General features: G+C 47.4%; 1 protein-coding gene across 1 annotated transcript in view; it reads right to left on the reverse strand.

Annotated features, from left to right (window-relative positions):
* Positions 1-9,404: 9,404 nt before the first annotated feature.
* Positions 9,405-21,920, reverse strand: part of LOC149326716 (uncharacterized) — a 46,247-nt gene continuing 33,731 nt past the window's right edge. Inside the window, exon 3 of the mRNA XM_089564656.1 lies at positions 9,405-9,551. Within this exon, the coding sequence (XP_089420782.1) occupies positions 9,405-9,551 (147 nt within the window). The remainder of the gene's footprint in view (positions 9,552-21,920) is intronic.

The raw sequence follows: 21,920 nt of genomic DNA on the forward strand, positions 1-21,920 counted from the left end.
GCTCAAGCTACAAAAAACGCAAATAAACCCATCAAGGACGGTGTGCATAAAGAACTTCCTATCATGCGAACTAACCCGGCATGAATCCACGGTCCTCACAAAAGGGAACGGGTTCAACTGGTCTGCTGTTCCCCTTTTCAAAAATCGTAGTACTGCCGAGGAGGGTATACGGTGCTTAAGGCCGCACGTTAGATAGATCCGCTTGATAGTGATCGGAGTCATCGCCAAGGTACTCTCGAAACTTCCGAAAAACCAGTGCCTAAAGGGAAAAAAAAGCTATAGTCAACTCCATTGCGGCACCGCCACTGTTGTTCTCCCAGCTGAAAAAGCTATCTCTAGTGTGATTATGAACAGCCGAGACTACGAAGACATGGCCTTTGCACTTCTAAGCAATTTAGCATATCAGAAGATTCGAAAGCATCTGATTTTGCGAACACAAACCAACCTCAAGTAAACACTCTCCTTCACATTCATTCCCCACCCGGATTTAGGTGCGTTCTTTTTCCGGCTCATTTCCAAAAATATTTCAGCTGTTTGCTTCCACAGCCTGCCTAAAACAAATTCAAGGGGCACTTTGACTGTCTAAAGTGCGTAGAGGCGAAAGCGTTTTTCGCATCACTGTGACTGCCTCTGTGGCACTGGTGACGTCACAAATGGATGACGTAACGCATAAGTACTAATTACCAAGTAATGAAAGTTACTAACTAATGGTTAATTATTGATTATTGACTAAATACTAATTAACAGCTAATTAAGGACGCTTAAGCTTCGCCTTTAGGAGTGGAACATGACAGCGTGTTGTAGCGCTGCCAGGCAGTCCACGGAACGCCACCACCCGTTCGGCGCGATGCCTTGTCCTTTGAACGCAACGCTTTTTGAGGAAAGGAAATGGCGCAGTAATAATTTCTGTCATCTCGGTGGACACCTGAACCGCACCGTACGGGGAGAGATGAAGTAGGAGAGAAAGAAGAAAGAGAAAGAGGGGCCAGTAATGAAGGAAATGAAAATTGCCTTTGAGGAAAAGAAATTACACAGTAACTGTCTCACATTTCTCGGTGGACACCGTCATCCGTTTGTAGAGGAAGGAAGGAAGTGGGAGTGAAAGAAGAAAGAGGGGCCGTAATGAAGAAAATGAAAATTGTATTTGAGGAAGTGAGTGAGTGAGTAGAAACTTTATTGATTTCTAAGATTTAGCCTGCGGTGGAGGTCGTCTTCAAGTCTTCTCTTTAAGTCTTGAGGTTGCCTCCTTAGCCTTGGGTAGTCCCCTAGTCCAGGGCTCCACTGCGTCTGGCCACCTCGCTTTCGTGTGCTATGAGTGCCCTTTGGGCCTCTAGCTCGCAGCTGGTGAGCCGGCTCTCCCATTGCTCCGCACTTGGTGTGTCGTGTTTGTGGAACGATATGTTTCTATCGCATTCCCATGTTATGTGGTATAGTGTTGGCCTCGCTTCGCACCAAGGGCATGTGCCGCGGTATTGTGTCGGGAACATCTTGCTTAGTATATATAAGTTGGGGAAGGAGCCTGTCTGTAGCTTCCGCCATTTTGCGGCTTCTTCCTTGCTTAGCTCTTTGTGTGGTGGGGGGTATTTGTATCTTAGCCCCTGTATAAACTTAGTGCTTCAGAGTACCCAGCCCCTAGGCTAGTCCAGAGCTCCTCCGGGGCTTGTGACCCCCCAGCTCGGATAGTAAGCCCTCGAGCTAGTTCGTCCGCCCTTTCGTTGCCCCAGACCCCCGCGTGGCCTGGTATCGAAATTATGATATGTTTCTCTCTGCTCCCCGAGGGTGTCCCCTCGCTGAGGATCCTGAGTGTCGTTTTGCCTACCCTTCCTTTTGTGTAGTTTCGACACGCTTCTTGAGAGTCTGTTAGGATATTCACGGGTCTCCCCTTTCTATCACCCTCCCTCATTGCTAGGGCTATCGCTATCTCCTCCACCTCTGCTACATTTGATGCCCTGGCCGTGAGGCTCGTTATGTGTTCTCCCTGGTGGTTGACGACTACCGCCACCATTTTATTTCCTCGTTCACCATAGTACGGGGAGGCGTCGGTGTATACCGTGCTGTCCCTGTGCCCTATTGTTTTTTCATAGTGTTCTGCCCTGGCTCTCCTCCTGCTGGCATGGAGGTTTGGGTCCATGTTGCGGGGGATGGGTTGTACGCTTATATTTCTTCTCAGTGCGTCTGGTATGTTTGCCCTGTTGTTCTGATGGTTCTCCGTCTCCCGACCCAACCTAGTCAGAAGTGCTCTTCCGGTTCTTGTGTCGCTGAGTCTTCGAAGTTGTGCCTTTATTTGGCATTCGCTCAGCTCTTAAAAAGTGTTGTTAAGCCCTAGTTGCATTAGCTTCTCGTTGGACGTGTTCCTTGGTAGATGTAAGGCTATCTTGTATGTTTTGCGAAGGATAGCTTCTGCTTGCTCTCTTTCAGCTTTGATGGTTACGTGGTATGGTAGTGAGTATGTTATTCGACTGACTATCAGGCTGTTCACCAGTAGTATTGTGTCTTCTTCCTTCATGCCATGCCTTTTGCTAGCTACTCTATTTATCATTCGGCCTACTTGCTCCGTCGCTTTGCGTAGCAGGCTGAGTGTGTGGCTGCATTTCCTGCTACCTTGCAGCCACATACCGAGTATTCTTATCATTCTTTGTTCCGTTATGTTCTGCCCTTCTAGTTTCACCTCGAGGTTAGCCGCTGTAGGGTGCCTTCCTACTCTGAGAAGTTCGGACTTTTCGGTGGAACACCTTAGTCCCCTCTTCTTCATGTATCCTTCAATGCAGGTGGCTGCCGCTTGTAGACTTTCTTGTTTGCTTCCTAACGAGCCTTCGCTGGTCCATGTGGTGATGTCATCCGCATACATTGCGTGTCTGATCCCTTGTATCTGGCTGAGCTCTTTGGCTAGGATGATCATTGATATGTTGAAGAGCACTGGTGATATCACAGAGCCTTGTGGAGTTCCCCTGCATGGTGTTTGAAAGACCTCGCTTCGTAGGTCTCCCAAACCCACCGTTGCAGTTCTGTTTGTGAGGAAGCTTCTCACGTAGTCGTGTGTTTTCTTTCCGCAGTTGGTGGCGTTGATGCCTTCCATGATTGCTGCGTGGGATACGTTGTCGAAGGCCGCTTTGATGTCCACGGCCATGACTATACTTTTTCCCCTTTGCTTGGCATTGTTTCTAGTACTTCTTCTTTGAGCTGAAGCAGCACGTCTTGGGTCGATAGATGTTCCCTGAAGGCGAACATAGTGTTGGGGTACCATCCTCCGTCTTCTAGGTGTCTTTGTATTCTTTTAGTGATGATTCTTTCGAAAAGCTTGCCCAGACACGATGTTAGCGAGATAGGTCTGAGATTTTCTATCTGCAGTTTTTTGCCTGGTTTGGGTTTCATAACGGCTTCCGCGTGTTTCCACTCTTTGGGAACCGTTCCCTCTTCCCAGAGTTTGTTTAAGTATTTTGTGAGCTGTTCTGCCGCTTCATCGCTGAGTTTTCTTATCAACGAGTTCTGGATCTTGTCCGCCCCCGCTGCCGTGTTCTTCGTCGTTGCCCTTATGGCTTGAATAACTTCTTCTCTTGTTATCGGTTTGTCCATGTCCTGGTTTTCTTTCCCTTGGTATTCTCCCTGGTAGGCTTTCACCTTTTCTTTTCCGTAGCATTTCTCTTTTACTGCTTGGATTAGCTGCTCCTCCGTCCCTTCGTATTGGTGGATCAGTCTTTGTATCGATTTGTTACTTTCCGCTTTGTTCTTCGATGGGTCCATGAGCTTCCTTAGTATTTGCCACGTTCTGGCCGTGCCTAGGGTGCCATTCAGTGTTGTGCTGAATTGTTGCCATCCCTGTCTAGCCCATTGAGTTGCGTATTCTTCCGCTCGCTTGGTGATTTCTGCTATCTTCTTTTTTAGTTTCCTGTTAAGCTTCTGTTTCTTCCAGCGTTTGGTTAGGCTTTTCCTTGCCTCCCATAGGCCGAGGAGTCGTTTGTCTACCTCTGGTGCCTGTTCTGTGCGGTTAACTTCTTTGGTATATGTATCTCTTATTTGTTTAAGTTGTTGGCTCCATTCTTCTAAAGACGTGATGTCGCCTTTGATGCTTTTGCAGTTGGTGCGGAAGGCGTCCCAGTCTGTCAGTCTTGCCTTGTCTATTTTCCTTCTGATGCTTTCGGCTTCAATGGCCACTCTGATTATATAGTGGTCGCTGCCTAGGTTCTCCTGTGTGTTTTCCCACTCTGCTTGTTTAGCTCCTCTGACAAAGGTTAGGTCGCGACACGTGTCTACGCTTACGCTGTTGCCTTGCCTTGTGGGTTGACTCTCATCCGTAAGTAGCTCGCAGCCTGTGTTTTCTGCTGCTGTACATATGCTCCACCCTTTTATGTCCTCTTTTTTGCTGCCCCATTGCGGGCTTTTCGCGTTGAAGTCTCCTGCTATAACTAGGGTGTTCTGCCCTGCAAGTTTCTTTGCCTCCGCGAAAAGCTTGATGAAGTCTCCCCTGTTTTTAGGTGGGCTATATATGTTTATAACAAAGGTGCTTTTTGCTTTTCTTTTCCTTTTGAGAATTATTTCAGTTATCACATGTTCTAGGTGTGTGTCTGCTATTTCCCCATGATTGATTGCTGTTATTTTGTCGCTAATGAGTGTTGCTGTTTTCCTTTTTTTCTGGCATGAGCAGCCTCTTAGGGTTGGGGTACAGTTTGTTTCTTGTAATAAGATTAAGTCTGGTGTGGTTCCCCTAGTGCTAATGAATTGCTGCAGGAGCCCCTGCTTGCGCCTGTAGCCCCTGCAGTTCCATTGCCAAATCTCTAGTTCTTGTCCTCCTGCCATGTTGCTGTGTTGCAGCTACTATTGTTCCCTTGGGTTTCTGTACCGAACCTCCGCTCATTAAAGAGGCGGTCTCTGGCGTCGTTTAGTGTTGTCTGTGTTGTTTGATTTTTAACGTAATTACGGAAACTCTGGTCTTGCAAAGCTATCTTCTGGCTTAGTTGTTGCATTTGTTGCTGCATTTGTTGTTGCATTTGCAGCATGAGTGTTTTTAGGTCTTCCCCTGCCGTGTTGGTCTCCCCCATGTTTTGTGGGTTCTCTATCGTTTGTGGTGGAGGTGTTGGCGTTCTCACTGGTAAGAAACTTGTTCTCTGTATCTCCTGTAGTTCTGCGATTAAGTCGCTGATCTGCTTTCTTAGCTGCCTATTCTCCTTTCTTATGTTGTTGATTTCTGCTCTTAGGCTTTCGTTTTCTGCCTTGGTGTCTGTTGTGTTGTTTTCCTCGTGCGGAACAAAAAGTATTTTGGGAGAGCCGCCTACCCAGCTTACCTTAACTCCGCCGCTTTTCTTCTGCTGCGTTTGCTGCTGGCTGGCCGTGGTCTGGCTCGCCTCGCCTCGTCCCCGGCTCTGGCTCCGGCCCCGGCTGCGGCTGTTGCGGCGTCCCCTGGACTCGCTTCAGTAGTCAGGTTGTTTCTCCTTGTCCTCGTTCCGGAACCAGCGTGGTCGGCGTGCTCCATTTCTGCCTTGGCTACGGCCGCGTTGCTGCTGACCCCAGGCTCGTAGCTCTCTGAATGATTTTAGCCGCTGTGTGCATTCCCTTGCTCCTGTGACGTGGGAGCCCTTGCACACGAGGCACTTCGGTACGCATTGGTGTTGCGTCTCCGGATTTGCTTGGCCGCATTGCCTGCACGCCTTGCTTTCCGGGTTTGGGCATACATCTGCTCGATGCCCTTGCTGGTAGCAGTTGTAGCATATCTGCCTCGTTGGTCTGTATGGGTGGCACCACATCTCTCCCCCGTAGAGCAGGGCTTGCTTGGGAAGGATTGAGCCGCTGAAGGTAATGACTGCTGTGCTGGATCTCCCTAGCATTCGTGCCGCCAAAATCTTCACTCCGTGCCTTCTTGTCCTTAGGTTGGCTTTTAATTCTTCTTCTGGGGTTCCCGGGTCTACCCCGTGGATGACTCCCCGTAGCGTTCCCTCCGGCGCCGCCACGTGTGCCGTGACTTGGTAGCTACTTCCACCGAAGTTGAGCTGCGCTATGTTTCTGACTTGTTTGGCTGTCTCTTCCTTATTCGTGCTGACGATTATGATGTTCGAGGCGTTGCGCAGTCGGATTATAAGGTCTTCTGCCTTGCATCCATGCCCGGTGGCTGCAACCACCGCTCGCGCCACTTGGTGTGTTTGCAGCTCTCGCACTGCTAGTCCCTTTGGCCTCAGGATCACCTTTAAATAGTCTTTCAGTAGGGGAGGGAGTCTCCTCTTCGGCGCTCCTTCCCTCTCGCCTTGCTTTGTTGTGCTTTGTTTGTCGCCTGTGCTTTTCCCTCCGCTTGAGGGGCTCGGATCCCCCGTCACGTGGCCTGCCTTCGCTTCCTGGCTCTTCCGTATTTTCTTGTGCCGCCGTTGCGACATGGCTACTGTCCAGTCTGAGTTCGAATCGTATTTGCGACTCGCCTGTGCTGTTGTTGTTAGGGTGCTGCCTCCCGGGATTTGGGTGTTCACCGTCGGGCCCTGTACGTGGGATCCCCCTGCGGTGGCGTCTCGTTGGTCTTCCTCCATTCTTTCTTGGGTCTCCATAATACGGTTTGCCAAAAATTCATGTCTGGCATGGATGTCTTGCGTCTGGGCCATCTTTCCGCTGCCGCCGTCGCCTGCCGAGATCGAGGAGTCCGCGGAAGTCGCCGCCCGTGAAGCCTAGTCGCTAGGCCTAGCGTTGGCTTAGCTCATTCGTCCTCGTGGTTGATCTTCAAGACCGAATAAATCCAAAAATATTGGGCCTACCGGTTTTAAAATGGTGTCCTCGTGGTCCGCTTCTCTTCCTGCGTCGCCTCCCAAAAACATTTTGGCAGTTCCGTTGAGTTGACCGGGCCAAAAAGCCCAAAAACTGCGGCGCGCATGTGGCGCACGTCCGCTCGTAGTGGTAGAGGAACGCGCCCCTTCTATTTGAGGAAAAGAAATTCCGCAGTAACTGTCTCACAGTTCACGGTGGACACCCGTCAAAAGCCTGACACCTCTGCCGACCAGATTCTGCTGACAGCCTTCTGTCGACAACGATGAGGTATTAAATGCTTTCGCCTTAAAATTTACAACTCTTGCATCCCTCTACCGAAAATTCTGGACATCACCCTGTCTTCGCTGTGGTGTCTTTTAAAGTGTCTTCACAATTCTCTACCTGCCACTCGACGGGTAACACAGATTTTCGGGCGACACCGCGGGCTTTTCCTCCGACTACTTTAACACCCGACGATTGATGATGGCTAGAGCTTGATCTGATTTGACGTAGTGTCGTTATTTACCAGTGTTCGAGTGCCCTGGTCAGTGTCCGTTGCTTGCAGCGCAGAAAAGAACGACCCAACACATCGCCACCGAACACCACAGAGCATCAAGGAAGTATGCTGCCTCCTTGTTGTCTAACTATTTCACTTTTCAAGGACATTGTTAACGTGGTTGAGGTTTAAGTTCCCCGCCCCCAGAAAATCCTGTGTAAGCGTTTTCTGCGTCGACGTTGTGAATGAAAAATAACGGGTATAAGTCTGGTAGGTGGTGTCCACAGAGCAACCTAAGACGCAGCTGGGTTACCTAAATCTGAAATTTCGGCGTCAACAAAACCTGCCACCCTATAGCGATCAAACTGCGCACCATGACAGATGTTAATATCATGATTGGTTGCTCGGGAAGAGCCACCTGGGCCCCCAAATTCCACTCCTTTAGCACCTGCCATAGCAGGGCAGTGACGCATCAGTTATCTGCTGCACGTCTGCTCCAGGAGCGGTATAAGGACTTGCATGAATCTATGAATCCATACGTTTGAATCCATCCAGAAATAACTTTTGCATATATGGGAATTAAGCCCGTACGCTATCGTGTATTACGCTTAGGAGCAGCTTAAGTGTCCCATACAATTTTTTAAACAAAGTACAAGAACTGCTATATGGGGGCGCCTATTTCAGTCAGAATAGCTAATTTCGCTATGGAGGACATCGAGAGGCCGGTTCTTCGCAACCTCAGTCCGGGCACAACGTAGTTCCTACGTTACGTAGACGATTGATTCTGTGCAGTAAAACTTCTAAAGGAAACATCGAATGTCAGATAAACCAGCCACACAGTTAATTTTCGAGCGCGAACAGTGGAGCGGCTTTGAATTTCTCGACAATCTCTTCAAGGGGCACAAAACAGACATGCGGTGCGCAGTGTACAGAAAGCAATCCACGCGAGCCGGTGCTCCCGATTCGGCTCCAGCAACCTCACTCCCCGCAGAGCTTTTGTCGTAAGAACTTTATTAAAGAGAGCAGACATCTTATGCCACTGTCCACAACAAAAAAAGGAGCGAAAATAAGTGCGGTGTCTCTGTCTACCAAGAACACGGATGCCCCATCTCCTTCATTCCGCGTATCATCGAGAAGGCAGTAAACAAAAATAATTCCACTTCTCGCCCAAGAACATCCAATCGCTAAAAACGCATTTGCTTCAGTTATGTAAAAGGCGTCACTGAAGCATTGGCCCGTATTCTTGGCCTTTGACCGAAAAAACCGCCACCCAAAAGAAGAGGCCCAAGGTGTGGCATACAAGATCCATACCTTCAAGCCACTAAATTCCTCGTAAGTAAAAACGAGATGCATAGCGGAAATCAAACAAATGAATCAAGGTCGAAACTAGATGGCCGCACTGTGCGAGGCCTATTAGTACAACATTCACTTTGGGGAACCATTCTACTCGGCACCGAGCCGCACCAGCGCAGGAGGCCATAGGCAAATTCAGCGTACGCGGGGAAACGTTTACAGTTCCTTCGGTACTCTTCCACCTTCTTACTTTCACGGTCTACGGTCAGTGTCCCGGAGGCTTAGTAAATGAGGGCTTAAAAATGCAAGATGGAACGCGCCCGTTTTCACATGATGAAGAAACCGAGTACGTTCAAAAATATCGTGATAGTTCATTTCAGTTTTCATTGGTATTCTAGTCTGCGTTAAATTAAATTGCTTTTCCAACCAGGCGGACCTTTTTAGAATGTTTTCTATTTGAACCCATCGATAGCAGCGGCATAGTGCTGTTCGCGTGCGAGGCGCAATATCAGTTACTTTCGACTTCACATCCAGATTGTAATAGTGTGCTGCATGCATAGGTCGCAAATAGACGGGACATTCCATAGTGGGAAAATCTCTACCAGGCTAAACCGCGTAAAGAGCAATGAAAAATCTTTACTGAAATAGTGCTGGGCGGAGCGATATACTGACGCAGACGTCTACTTGCATGGCAGATTCTGCCATCAGTCGGGTCGGTTTGTTATTCGCGTCGTGACAGTTTGCGAGCCGAAGACGCGGCGCCAAAGCTTTTCGCTCAGCACACGGCGGCGAACGGTTGTCGAAATCCGGAGTCGGTGACCCCGGTTTTATTTGCGCGGCGTAGTTTGTAGTTTCAGGTAGTGGTGCGCTATTTGCTGTTATTTGTAGGTGGGCAATTTTAGAGCTTCTCCGCGCTGCTGTAGGGAGCAGCGTCAAGCTTGTCCTCGTCGGTGATGCTCGGCCCCGTCGTGTAGAGGGTGGTGGCTGCCTGACTGCCGTTGTCGACCCAAGACGGTGCCAGCAAGACGAACTCCGGACGACGCTTCTAAATGCCGTCAAAAGCTCCATTTTAAACGCGTCCTAAGTCGGCAAAGAAGTTTCATAATTTTCGCACCATTTCAGGGCAGATGCTTATAGTGCGAGAAATTCAAGCCTTATTTTAGCTCTATTATATCAATTGAAACCGCAACTAACGATGCCAGTCAATCCATTCTTGAGGATCACCGTCAGGAACTCACTAAAAGTTCATGACATGCGTAGTGTGCTATGAATAACCGAGAATGTGCCATGGTCATAAATGAGGCCGAAGACGTTACTTTCTTTTGCAGGTTGTAGCACGAGGGTAGCCCGTGCCCTGGCGTTTGCCATTTTCTGGCTCCAGCCCACTTGTGCCCATAAATAACTGATTAGTGTGGTGGCGGCGATAGTGACAAACGTGCTCGGCGTTCTTCGAACAGCACAGTACACTGCGCTCTCGACCGCAGTAAATTTAAAGCTGCAAAGAGCCTTCGACACAAGGCGCAAAAATGGCTACAATAATGTACAGCGCTTGTCCGGCGCTCCAAACATTCGAGACTAGTTTGTTCGCTTCTCGCATCAAACACTGGTGAAGGCACGATGCAGCGGCTATGAGCGAGAAAAAACAATTATAAAAATTTTCGCGCAATATTTACATAGGAATTGAAATTTTATTATTTAATTATCAAAAATGTCAGGAGATAGACTGCTTAACGGGGCTCTCTGCAGCACGTAAAGATACAAAAGGCAGGAATACGTTTAGAGCAGCACTGCGGGGCATTGTTCACAAAAGGGATGAATGCATTTGATGGAAAGAAAAATAACTACTGAATAACGTTGTAAAGAGCAAAGCACTAAGGACATGAAACGTAACCCCTCTAGCAGATGAGGTAATCGAAGCAACTGAAACACTCGCCAGTTCGAAAAGCAGCACAGATCAACTAACGGAAAGAAGCAAAGATTGGAGGAGTTGAAAGAAGTGCAACTTCCTTCCTGCTGGCGACCTATAGACTTCTACAATCACGGCTAAATCTTACCGCACTCTGAGCGCTTAATGTTTGGTAAAGACTCGTGAATGAAACACTGGTTTCAAGATAACTTTGACATAATTCAGAATGGTAATGATGATTCGTTAAGGTTGATCATGGGGTTTAGACCACTCGGGGCACTTTATCGTACACTGACATTGCTCAATGCGCAGGCCACGAACGTTTCGACTCGGCTGAAATGCGACAGTGGCGGCTGGAATGGAATGGGTTGGAAGGAAAGATTGCACTGCACTGCAGAAGAAAAGATGAAAAGATTCCACTGCAGTGCAATCTTTCATGGGGCATACACACTGACAATGTGGATACAAAACTTGCAAAATGCATAGGCATGTTAAACAAAGTCCGCTCTAAAGACTACCTCTTAGTGCCAGACGTTTAGTTCATAATGGACTATTTATATCTAACCTTTCATATTCCCATCTGGTGCGGTGTAGAACAACATGGTCAAATAATATAGGTTAAAGAAAATACAGAAAAAGGTCAGTCATATCATTGAAAATGCCCCGTTTACTGCTCACACTCAATCTCTTTTCGCATCATTAAAAGTAACTCCAATAAATGACCTGTATAGTTTGTTGCTAAGTAAAGGATATGAAAGAAAACGGCAAAATCATGACGCATTCTTTGATGGCACAGCTAACTTACGGCCCAAAGCTAATTACTACCCAACTCTTAACAACGACGTCTGGTGTGTGCCATCCTTCGGTATTAATTATGGTCGTCAAATGCTGCGACATACAATTCCAACTCTTCTTAATCAGCGCAGTGAGCCCTGAAGACCTAACGGTAGGGTTTTTTTTTTTGTCTTACTGCAAGTTTTCTCCTCCTTCATCCCTTTTTCTTTTGTGATTGCTATTCTTCGTTTTCATTTTTCGGTGTCTTTTAGCGTTTCGCGGTAATCTTGCCGACTTCCCGTATCTATTATTGCAAGTGGTTGGTTGGTTGGTTTATGGGGTTTAACGTCCCAAAGCGACTAAGGCTATGAGAGACGCCGTAGTGGAGGGCTCCGGAAATTTCGACCACCTGGGGTTCTTTAACGTGCACTGATATCGCACAGTACACGGGCCTCGAATTTCTCCTCCAAAGAAATTCAACCGCCGCGGCCGGGATCGAACCCGCGTCTTTCGGGCCAGCAGCCGAGCACCATAGCCACTGAGCCACCGCGGCGGCATTATTGCAAGTGGACGTCCACAAATATTTATTGAATATGATGTTGTCCTATGCACAGTAGTATTTTTATTGTTCTGTCCGTGTTCCCTTGCTGCCGGTTTTTATGTGCGGGGGTGCGCCCCTCTGTCAAGCCAGTCATAAGCTTTTTGGGTGTACCCCCCACATCCCTGATGTTGAAATAAAGGTATTTGTATTTGTACAGTGCTCGGATGGACACGCACTCAGCAGCAGTGGCACCTATAAGACGATATACAGCAGCGTCCAAGGAAATATTGTTCAATTGGCAGATCGGTTTCTTGAATTTGCCATTCTTCCTCAAATTTTATTTGTTATCTGTCATTGCTTCCGGGTGATTCCAGTTCTATCCACCTTGATTGCGTGTCTCCGAGGTCGTCACATTTCAATGATGGCTTCTGTTGGCTTGTCTTGCTTACCATGAACTACCTACCGATGACGAAGTGCACTTGCCGAGTCCCGAATGCGGGTTCAGTTACCACATTGGTTCCTGCTTGGAATTTAACGAATCTTCGCATAAAAAGAAGGGCCACGCTGGCAAAAATAAAAAAACTGAAACTTCCTTACTTCCAAAACATGTAAAGCTAAAACCAATCAGTGTGCTTGAAGAGAAGGTGAGCGGCATATATAAACCTTGTAAGGGAAACCAGCTAGACTAACCACAAATTGACATGCTTCTTGGAATTAAATTCATTTCAGATGCATTCCGCATCATCTAAACTACTGTGGATGCCATAGAGGGTTCAATGGCGAAGTTGCCCAACAAATACGATGAGTTATTAAGTCAAATGAAACGTCAGGATGCGGACACATCTGGCCTCAAGAAGCGCATGAAAAAATAGAATTCAAGGTTGAGGAACAATAAATTGAATAACTGATAGAGTAGCTTATTTATCTGAATCAGTGTAGTAGAAGGACGAACCCAGAGATACACGGCCTCCACATAAAGAAAGTGGAAGTCTAAAAGATAAGCTTATGGCTTGGCGGCGTACCTCAATCTCTTGCAGCTTGCAGAAACGGGCGTGGAAGCTGTACACCAAATCCCCCGAAGGATTTCAAATAATAACGCTGAAGAGCAGAATGAAAAGGTTTACCCCCGTGAACACTCGTTTCGTGTCCAGACGTACGAGCGATACATGGCTTGAAAAAAATGTTTATAAATAACAACTTCCGAGCCGTAAACCAGAATTTTTACTGGATGATCAAAACCAAAGCTTCTGAAAAAGAGTAAAAGTTCGCTTTTGTAAAAAACGGGAAAATGTTTGTGCGTTGCATCCCCGCTGTCACACTGTCATATTTTGTCTGATATACCAGTTAGAAGAAGCAAGATAACCCAGCCACTCGCCTTGAATTTTTTCTGTACCTTCTCACATAAGTCAGCTGATCCAGCAGTTATTACGACCCTGTTTTTTGTTTCAAGCGCTGTAAATCCACCTTAGGGGGAAAAAGTTTTGCTTGCTTCACCTGTACGATTCGATTGTAAGATTCAAAATTGACATTATAGAGGTGTACATAAATGCGTTTAGATCATACTTTCGATATCCTAGCGTTCACCAAGATATGGTGTTCTAATGACTTATGCTGTACGTTTTACTGTGTAAAAGTCCACAACGGCTCGTCGAGAAATATGGGGGTGAAAATTTGTGCAACAAGGGCGACTGAAGGTATTTTTCATAACAGTATGCTTATTTGAAATGCCCCTAGTGTACAATGAACGCAGTTTTTCGCGTACATAAAATTATTTAAAAAGAATTGACTAGTTACCGGCATTTCGGCCAGTTCTTTCACCCTGTACCGCTCCTGAACGCACAGAAAATTACTGCTGAAATTCCGGGTCCATTACGATAAACAGACCCTGGAATAGCAAACTCCTACAATTCCAAATAATTTACCCTTATTACTTCTCACTAGATTTGTCACAAAGCTTTGCAACGCGAATGTGAAGCAGCGCTTGAAAAGTATTAATATTGTTACGCCCAGGAATTTATTAGGACCGGGACGAGGCATTCAAAGCAGCTGGTACCGCTTGCCGGGCACGAGAAGCCACCAACCTCGTTCTCATCTTTGGCTTAGTCAGCGATGCCGACCACGCAGAATAGGTGTCGCCTTTGCATGGGCTTCACAATTTCGCCTACGAAGCCGAAGCCCGCAGGGCAAGGGCCGGGCAACGCAGGGCCGGGCAACGTGCGTGGCTTCAGTTCGCGCTGAACGATGATGCTTTCCGTGAGAGGAGCTATGCGGTAATTGAGCTCGCTAATTTAAACAAGACCAAACCACCAGGGCTGTAAGTGACGTGACGGCGGAGGCCATCGTAGCGCGCTTTGGACCGACCATGACAGGCGATAACACGAAGGCGAGCAAGGCGCCGGGTTTCTTCAGCGAGATAGAGGGTCTCACCGATGGAGGGATCTTCATGAAGCTCGGCAGAAAATGGTAGTATGGTGCCCAGCTTGTAGCGTGGGGGGGGGGGGGGGGGGGGGGCAGCATAGAGTAAAAAAGAAGGGGCTGAAGGAGTGGTATACAGGTTGCCGCTGACATGTGGCAAAGCATATGTAGGCCAAACGGGGCAATGTTTGAACGAGCGGCTCCGTGAACATCGGAAGAACATGGAACGGAAAGGCGATGGGAATTTGGTTGTTCATTGTCAAGAGTATAAATGTGTACCTTCCTATAACGAGACGAAGATAGTAAGCAGGAACCGTGACCAAACGGCGCGTGAAATAATTGAAGCCATGAGCATAGCGGACAGTGGGGTTGCATGCGTGAGTAGCACGTCCCTTTCACTACTATCAAAGGAAAGGGCATTTTTGCAAAAGGGAAGGTAGGACTGGACATGTGACGAGACAGTTTGTCGATTTTTTATCATCCGGGTGTTACCATCTTCCATTTTTATCAGCTGCTGGTGTGTATAAAGAGCAGTGTTTCCCGAATAAAAATTCAGTTGTAAGTCCAGCGCTGTGTGTGTATGTGTCTCTATCTTTCAGTCCGTGTCTTTTAAGCGCAGGTATATTTCAATATGGTAAACCAACTCGCCCACCAAAACAATCTTTTAAATACTACATGTGCCAGGAGAGAACACTCGCTGGTGTCCTAGTGTTTTCCACTTTATTGCAGGCAGTACAAGAGAGAGAAGCAATCGTTAGGCAAACCATTCTTTTCAGTTAGCTGCCCTTCTAAATAGAATGAAAAATAAAGAAAGTAAATAAACAGAATTGAATAGAAATTATCATAAGTTCCTAGAGTCAGAATCTAGATTATATGTTTTCGGCGCCTTGGCTTGTTTGGGTCGTTGCGAGATGCCCGGCCATTCCCACGAAGCCGGCAGCGCGGAACTAGCTTCGTGGGTTGTTTCGATTTTCCCTTCAGAGGCGCTGAGGAACTGAGCAAAAGCCACGTGTAATTTTCTGTTAGTTCAGAAGAGCGTGCTGTCCGGCAAGTTGGCTTTGCATGATATAAATGAAGTGAAGCGGAAAACTTAGACAAGGACCGGGAAGAAACACACACGGCGACTGACAAGCGCTGCTACCAACAGTTTAATAGGGTGTGAAACACGAAATATGGAGCAAAAACTACGAGCATGCGCAAAGACAGCGGAGGCACACACGTCATACCACCACGTTTCAATTATGGCAAAAAATGAATTAAGATAATCACATTCAGCAGTATAAATCTGCAAACAAGCACCACTCGCGCAGCGCTCAGATAGCCTTTATATATGGAACGCCTCCAGCACAAGCCGCGCTTTTACTTTGGCTGAAGCCTAGAATTTGTGTTCTCAAATACAGTCCTACAGGTGCTGACATATCAAGAAACATGCGTTACAACATTTGACGTTCTGGTGTTATTTTATAAATATTTCTCATGCTCATGTAGCTGATCATTAATGCAACGACCAGTTTGACCTATATAAAAGACCCGCAAGAAAGCGGTAAGCTGTACACAACTCCTGTAGCCATGTCTCTGTTTAAAGCCACCCTCGCACACGCCAGAAATGCCACGGCAAAGCTTAGATAGCTTGTTGGGGGCTCAGAAGAACAAAGGTGCGTGGAGCCAGCCGGGCACCTTCTTGAGTTTGTGCGACACTCGGTGCGTATATAAGGGACAACCACCGGCTTTGAAGACGAGAGATCGGTCTTCTTTTTTGCGCGCCTTTTTTTGCTTCTGCTGGAGGGTTCCAGCGACAGCAGAAATTAACCGGACCAGGGAAGTCCGACTCGAGGGTCCAGGCAGAGTCTCCAGACTCCAGACAGAGGGACGAAATGGCGTCCCTTGAGAGATTGAGAGATATGGCTCATCCAGTGGAATCCTCTTTTACCCGTACATAGACTAGCGCCACGCACGGCTAGACGCGACTCTGCGGAGCCCACGTGCGGTTAGGGACCCGAGGCGACTAAATTAACCGTTATCTGCATGTTAAGATGCAAATGCAAGGTAGCGATTTCTTTTGGATGACACTGTCAATCAACTGACACTATTTCCTGTGGCAATACAATCACTGTGCTCTAGTTCATATCTGTAATACATTCCTTTCCCTCATAGTGAATTCAGCATATAAGAGCCTGCAGGTGTGCTTTGCTTTCGTGCCAGACAGCCGGATCGACTACACGCAGAAGCGCGGTGTTGTAGGTAAGTTGTCACCATGCGGCGATCTTTTGATATGAGCGTATTTTCTTATAAATGCAATCAGGCTTATTTGAATTGCATTAGTGCTGTGCCATCTTTGGTAAGAATCTGCCGAAATCGTGATGATGTAAATAATATTGAAGTGTTGTGACCTTGAAATCTAAAAGCTTATTTGAAGAGCAAAGAATTGGAAAGTAAGTCCATACCAGAATGCGGCGTAAACTAGCATGTGAGCATCTTCAGAGAAATTGGCGCACTTTATTTTAAAGCAGCATTCTGGTCGAAAGGCAATAATCATTGCCAAGAATAAGTTACACACACTTAGACTGGTCAGCATGTATGCGCCAACGGAAGATTACCCAAGCGAAAATCGCACTTAAACTGTTGCAATAATCTAAGTGGTTCAGAGTCAGTAGGCTCAGGATGTTTTCTAAATTAAGTCTGGAGTGAATCACTTGTACTAGCCGTCAGAACAAATTTAGCAAGCCCAAAGTAATGGCCTTCTGATGAGGAATATCTGCTGAATTCCTGTCATGGTTGACCTGACCTCCGATCGACGCTGTATTTGTGTTCATGCGGGATATATGTCGTCTTTTCAATATATACTTCGATAATTTCCGGTGATTGCATTGAAGCATCTTTAGCACTTGTTTCTTCTGTCTTAATAATAAGAGCCCAATAAGAATGACCAATAATATTATCAGGCTGCTCCATCTAAAGATTGATGAAAGCGTTCCGAAGGGATGAACTAACGTATAAACAATATTTTAAATGCAAAAGACCGCGGTACCGTGAATGTAAATAATTTTGGTGATTTGTTTTTAGCTACAAAGAAAATGAGAGGTCTTACAGTCTATCTCATCTATTCCATTGTAATAGCAGGTAAGCATGTGGGCGGGACCCGACTTATTATTGATAATTGCAATTTTATGATATTTTCGCAAAATGTTCGGGAAATATTTCAGCCCATGCCTGCCTACTAGCTGTCATGTGTGCACTAAAATCAGTCAGTCCGTATGCAATTTTGGTTGTCTCTATCGCTCTATCGCTTATCTTCGCTGGGCATTTCGTGCCATGCCCATGATCAATTATTTGGGATGATTATAACTAATATGCATTGCGAATGACTTGTAGCAACCCCATGTGCTCTCTCCTCCTAGGGCGAGTAAGTTGTGATCCGCTAGTGCTGACCGCAATATGCATCCTTTGTAATGACCTTCAGTCAAGTAAAATCCCGTTTAAACTTCAAGACTGCATTCAGAAAGCTACCACCTGGCGTACAAGGCACACTACACAATACACACTGGCTCTGATTTTTGCAAAAACAAATTCCTACCAGAACAGTTTTTTTCCTAAAACAGTGAATGCATGGAACAAACTACCACCGACCAATTTTGAATCGAGTAACTTTCTATCCGAACTGGAATGTCTTTTTTTCCCAAGTAAAGGCGCCTTGATTGTACTGTATTCTTGATTTTTCTTTTCTTACCTGCCATGACTTATGTACAATGTTATTTTCTCAGTTTGTCTGTTGTAATGCCTCTTTACGTTGTGCTTTTTGTATTTTGGACTGATGTCCTTTTTCTTGTATAGTTTTGTCCCCATTTTTTGTGGACATGTATTCATTTGTTGCCAGACTTACTGGTGTTGAATTTCTGGAATTTTTTCTTTTGTTTGAGCAGCCTTTTTACTTTGCACTGTTTGTAAAATGCCCCTCCTGCTAGGGCCAAAGCATTGGCCTGCAGTATGGTTAAAAAAATAAGTAAATAAATAAATAAACAAAAACAGCATCGGTTTCGAAGACATGAAGACCACGTAGTGCACACTCATTTAGTCGCTTTGGAGAACGCGCGACACACTCATTTGAGTGTCTGTACAATCTCAATCGCTTAACAGTTTGCAAGCGCTTTGTACAGATCTTATATAGTTCTGTGCCTTTCTATTAATGGTACAAAATGTATCTGCGAGATATTTAGTTCTTGCGGTCAATAAGGGAGAGAGAGAGTGAACGTGCTTTAATGAAAGAAAAGGTGGAGAGAGCAGCCATGTTTTAAGTTCCCTTGTAACCCTTTATAAGAAAAAGAATTGCACAAAATCTACATTGAAGAAATTGTCTGCGTGGGTCTATCTTGAACAGCAACTTTTTATGGCACAGCAATATTTGTGGCAAAGAGCACGCGGGACAGCTTAAGTGAAAAGGAAAGAGAACTAGTTGTTGAGTTGAGATGAGTTCTATGCTACAGATGGGATTAGCCTTAAGGAAGGAGAACTAGACCTCCACGACAACTATCCCTGTGCATGACCGCGATTCTTATTCTTTCTTCCTGACGATATCTTCACTTCTATTTCTCTCAACAATCAGAGCCATAGTCCTTCTTGTGTCTAATACCTAAACTTGTGTAACACTAGTCACCATTCAAGTATTGTGCCAAGGCTGCTTCAGAAATAGCGGCTACTGCTGCCTCTTACAGTGCACTATCACTATTGCAGTTTGATGTTCTTTCACCAGTGGCAGATTTGTAAATTGGTTTTTAAGGAAAGGAAATAGCGCAGTATCTGTCACACATATCTCAATGGACACCTGTACCGGGCCTTAAGAGAAAGGAGAAAGGTGGGAGTGAGAGAAGAAAGAGAGAAATAGGTGCCGCAGTGGAGGTCTCGGGAATAATTTCGGCCACCTGGTGATCTCTAACATGCACTGACATCGCACAGTAGACGGGCGCCTTTTGAGTTCAGCCTCTATCGAAACGCGGCCGCCGCGGTCGGGATCCATCCCAGGTACTCCGACTTGGTAGAGGAGCACTTAACAACCACTCATCCACCGCGGCGGGTGCCTGTGCTTCAGTGCCGTGTTTCTGCCACAACGTTTTCATGCACACGCATGGAGCGGACATCTGCACTACGCCCATATAGCTTAACCCACGACTGAAGCGTCTACTGATCCAGGGGGAAGTTATGGGCCTTTCTTTACTTTCAAAGCTAGCGCTCTCCATCGGTTGCGTAGCTGAAAGCACTACGGTGGTATCCACTTTTCCAGGGGGGGGGGGGGGGGGGGGGGGGTGAGAGGAGCAGTTATGCGCCTCTCGCGCGCATTGGAAGCTGCCACCCTTCATCGGTTTTGTAGCTGATGGCGCGGCTCAGCTGTCCTCTTTCCCAGAAGGCCAGTTATACGCCCTTCTTTTGCTTTCTAAGCCGCCGCCTTTCATCGGTTTTGTAGCTGAAGGCGCGGCTAAGCTGTCCACTCTTCCAGGGGGCCAATTATACGCCCTAGGCCCTTCCTTTGCTTTCTAAGCCGCCGCTCTTCATCGGTTTTGTAGCTGGAAGCGCGGCTGAGCAGTATTCTGTGCCAGGGGGCCATTTATACGCCCTTCCTTTGCTTTTGAAGCTACCTCCCTTCATCGGTTTTGTAGCTGAAGGCGCGGCTAAGCTGTCCTCTGTCCCAGGAGGCCAGTTATACGCCCTTCTTTTGCTTTCTAAGCCGCCGCCCTTCATCGGTTTTGTAGCTGAAGGCGCGGCTAAGCTGTCCTCTCTCCCAGGAGGCCAGTTATACGCCCTTCTTTTGCTTTCTAAGCCGCCGCCCTTCATCGGTTTTGTAGCTGAAGGCGCGGCTAAGCTGTCCTCTGTCCCAGGAGGCCAGTTATACGCCCTTATTTTGCATTCTAAGCCGCCGCCCTTCTTCGGTTTTGTATCTGAAGGCCCGGCTAAGCTGTCCTCTGTCCCAGGAGGCCAGTTATACTCCCTTCTTTTGTTTTCTAAGCCGCCGCCCTTCATCGGTTTTGTAGCTGAAGGCGCGGCTAAGCTGTCCTCTGTCCCAGGAGGCCAGTTATACGCCCTTATTTTGCATTCTAAGCCGCCGCCCTTCTTCGGTTTTGTATCTGAAGGCGCGGCTAAGGTGTCCTCTGTCCCAGGAGGCCAGTTATACGCCCTTCTTTTGCTTTCTAAGCCGCCGCTCTTCATCGGTTTTGTAGCTGAAGGCGCAGCTAAGCTGTCCTCTGTCCCAGGAGGCCAGTTATACGCCCTTTTGCTTTCTAAGCCGCCGCTCTTCATCGGTTTTGTAGCTGAAAGCGCGACTAAGGTGTCCACTCTCCCAGGGGGCCAGGTATACGCCCTAGGCCCTTCCTTTGCTTTCTAAGCCGCCGCTCTTCATCGGTTTTGTACCTGGAAGCGCGGCTAAGCTGTCCTCTGTCCCAGGGGGCCATTTATACGCCCTTCCTTTGCTTTTGAAGCTACCTCCCTTCATCGTATTTGTAGCTGAAGGCGTGGCTAAGCTGTCCTCTGCCCCAGGAGGCCAGTTATAGGCCCTTCTTTTGCTTTCTAAGCCGCCGCCCTTCATCGGTTTTGTAGCTGACGGCGCGGCTAAGCTGTCCTCTGTCCAAGGAGGCCAGTTATACGCTGAAAGCTATATAGCTATGTAGCTGAAAGCGCGACTAAGGTGTCCACTCTCCCAGGGGGCCAGTTATATGCCCTGTGCCCTTCCTTTGCTTTCTAAGCCGCCGCTGTTCATCGGTTATATAGCTGAAAGCGCGACTAAGGTGTCGACTCTCCCAGGGGGCCAGTTATACGCCCTAGGCCCTTCCTTTGCTTTCTAAGCCGCCGCTCTTCATCGGTTATATAGCTGGAAGCGCGGCCATGCTATCCCCTGTCCGAGGGGCTAGTTATACGCCCTTCCTTTGCATTCGAAGCTGCCACTCTTCATTGATTCTGTAGGTGAAGGCGCGGCTAAGCTGTCCTCTGTCCCAGGGGGAAGGTTATACGCCCTTCTTGTGCTTTCGAAGCTGCCGCTCTTCATCGGTTTCGTAGCTGAAAGCGCGACTAAGGTGTCCACTGTCCCAGGGTTGCCAGTTATGCGTCTTTTCTTTGATTGCTAAACTGCCGCGCTCGATCGCTCTTGTAGCTTAAAGGGACTATGCAGTAAATTAATTGCGATTACATACAGCAGACGAGAGGCAGGCATTCCATCACTCGTTACCCCAGCGCAAGAATGTTTGAGCTAGCGTCAAGAACAACGAACCTGCGGACGATTAAAAATTACGCTCCTCCTCTCCCCCCTCAGCTCGTACACGCGGGGCACCAGACAAAAATAAAGAAAAGAGCTCTGGAACTGGGCCCCGCCCATGATTACGTCATTCACTGGCGTTCGGTTTGCGACTTCCGGTTGTCGCACCCAGCATCCCAGCAGCCGCGTTGGCAGTGTCTCTGGATTGCGCCTTCCTGGATTGCGGCGCGCGTCGGATTTCTTTGCTTGTCACTGCGACAAAGGCACTGCGAGTGGCTGCCGAACTCCTGACATAAAGAGGCGGCAGAGGTGAATTGAAAACATATGCGTGAAAGCAATGCCCTGGCTGGCGCTTGCCCGAGGAATTTTCACGAACGATTTTCGCGGCTATCGGAAGCTTGCCCGTGACATCATAGTTGCCGTGGCTCTAGTGAATGACAGCGTTTGGTGGCCTGATGACATCACGGGACTAGTGACGTCTATTTTCCCGATTTTAGTTTCAAAATCGCTCACTACGAAAACACCAATCTGCCCGCGAATTTAA

This window comes from Amblyomma mixtum, chromosome 10 (assembly GCF_055824585.1).
Source record: "Amblyomma mixtum isolate Tamu chromosome 10, ASM5582458v1, whole genome shotgun sequence".
In the NCBI taxonomy this organism is placed as follows: Eukaryota; Metazoa; Arthropoda; class Arachnida; order Ixodida; family Ixodidae; genus Amblyomma; species Amblyomma mixtum.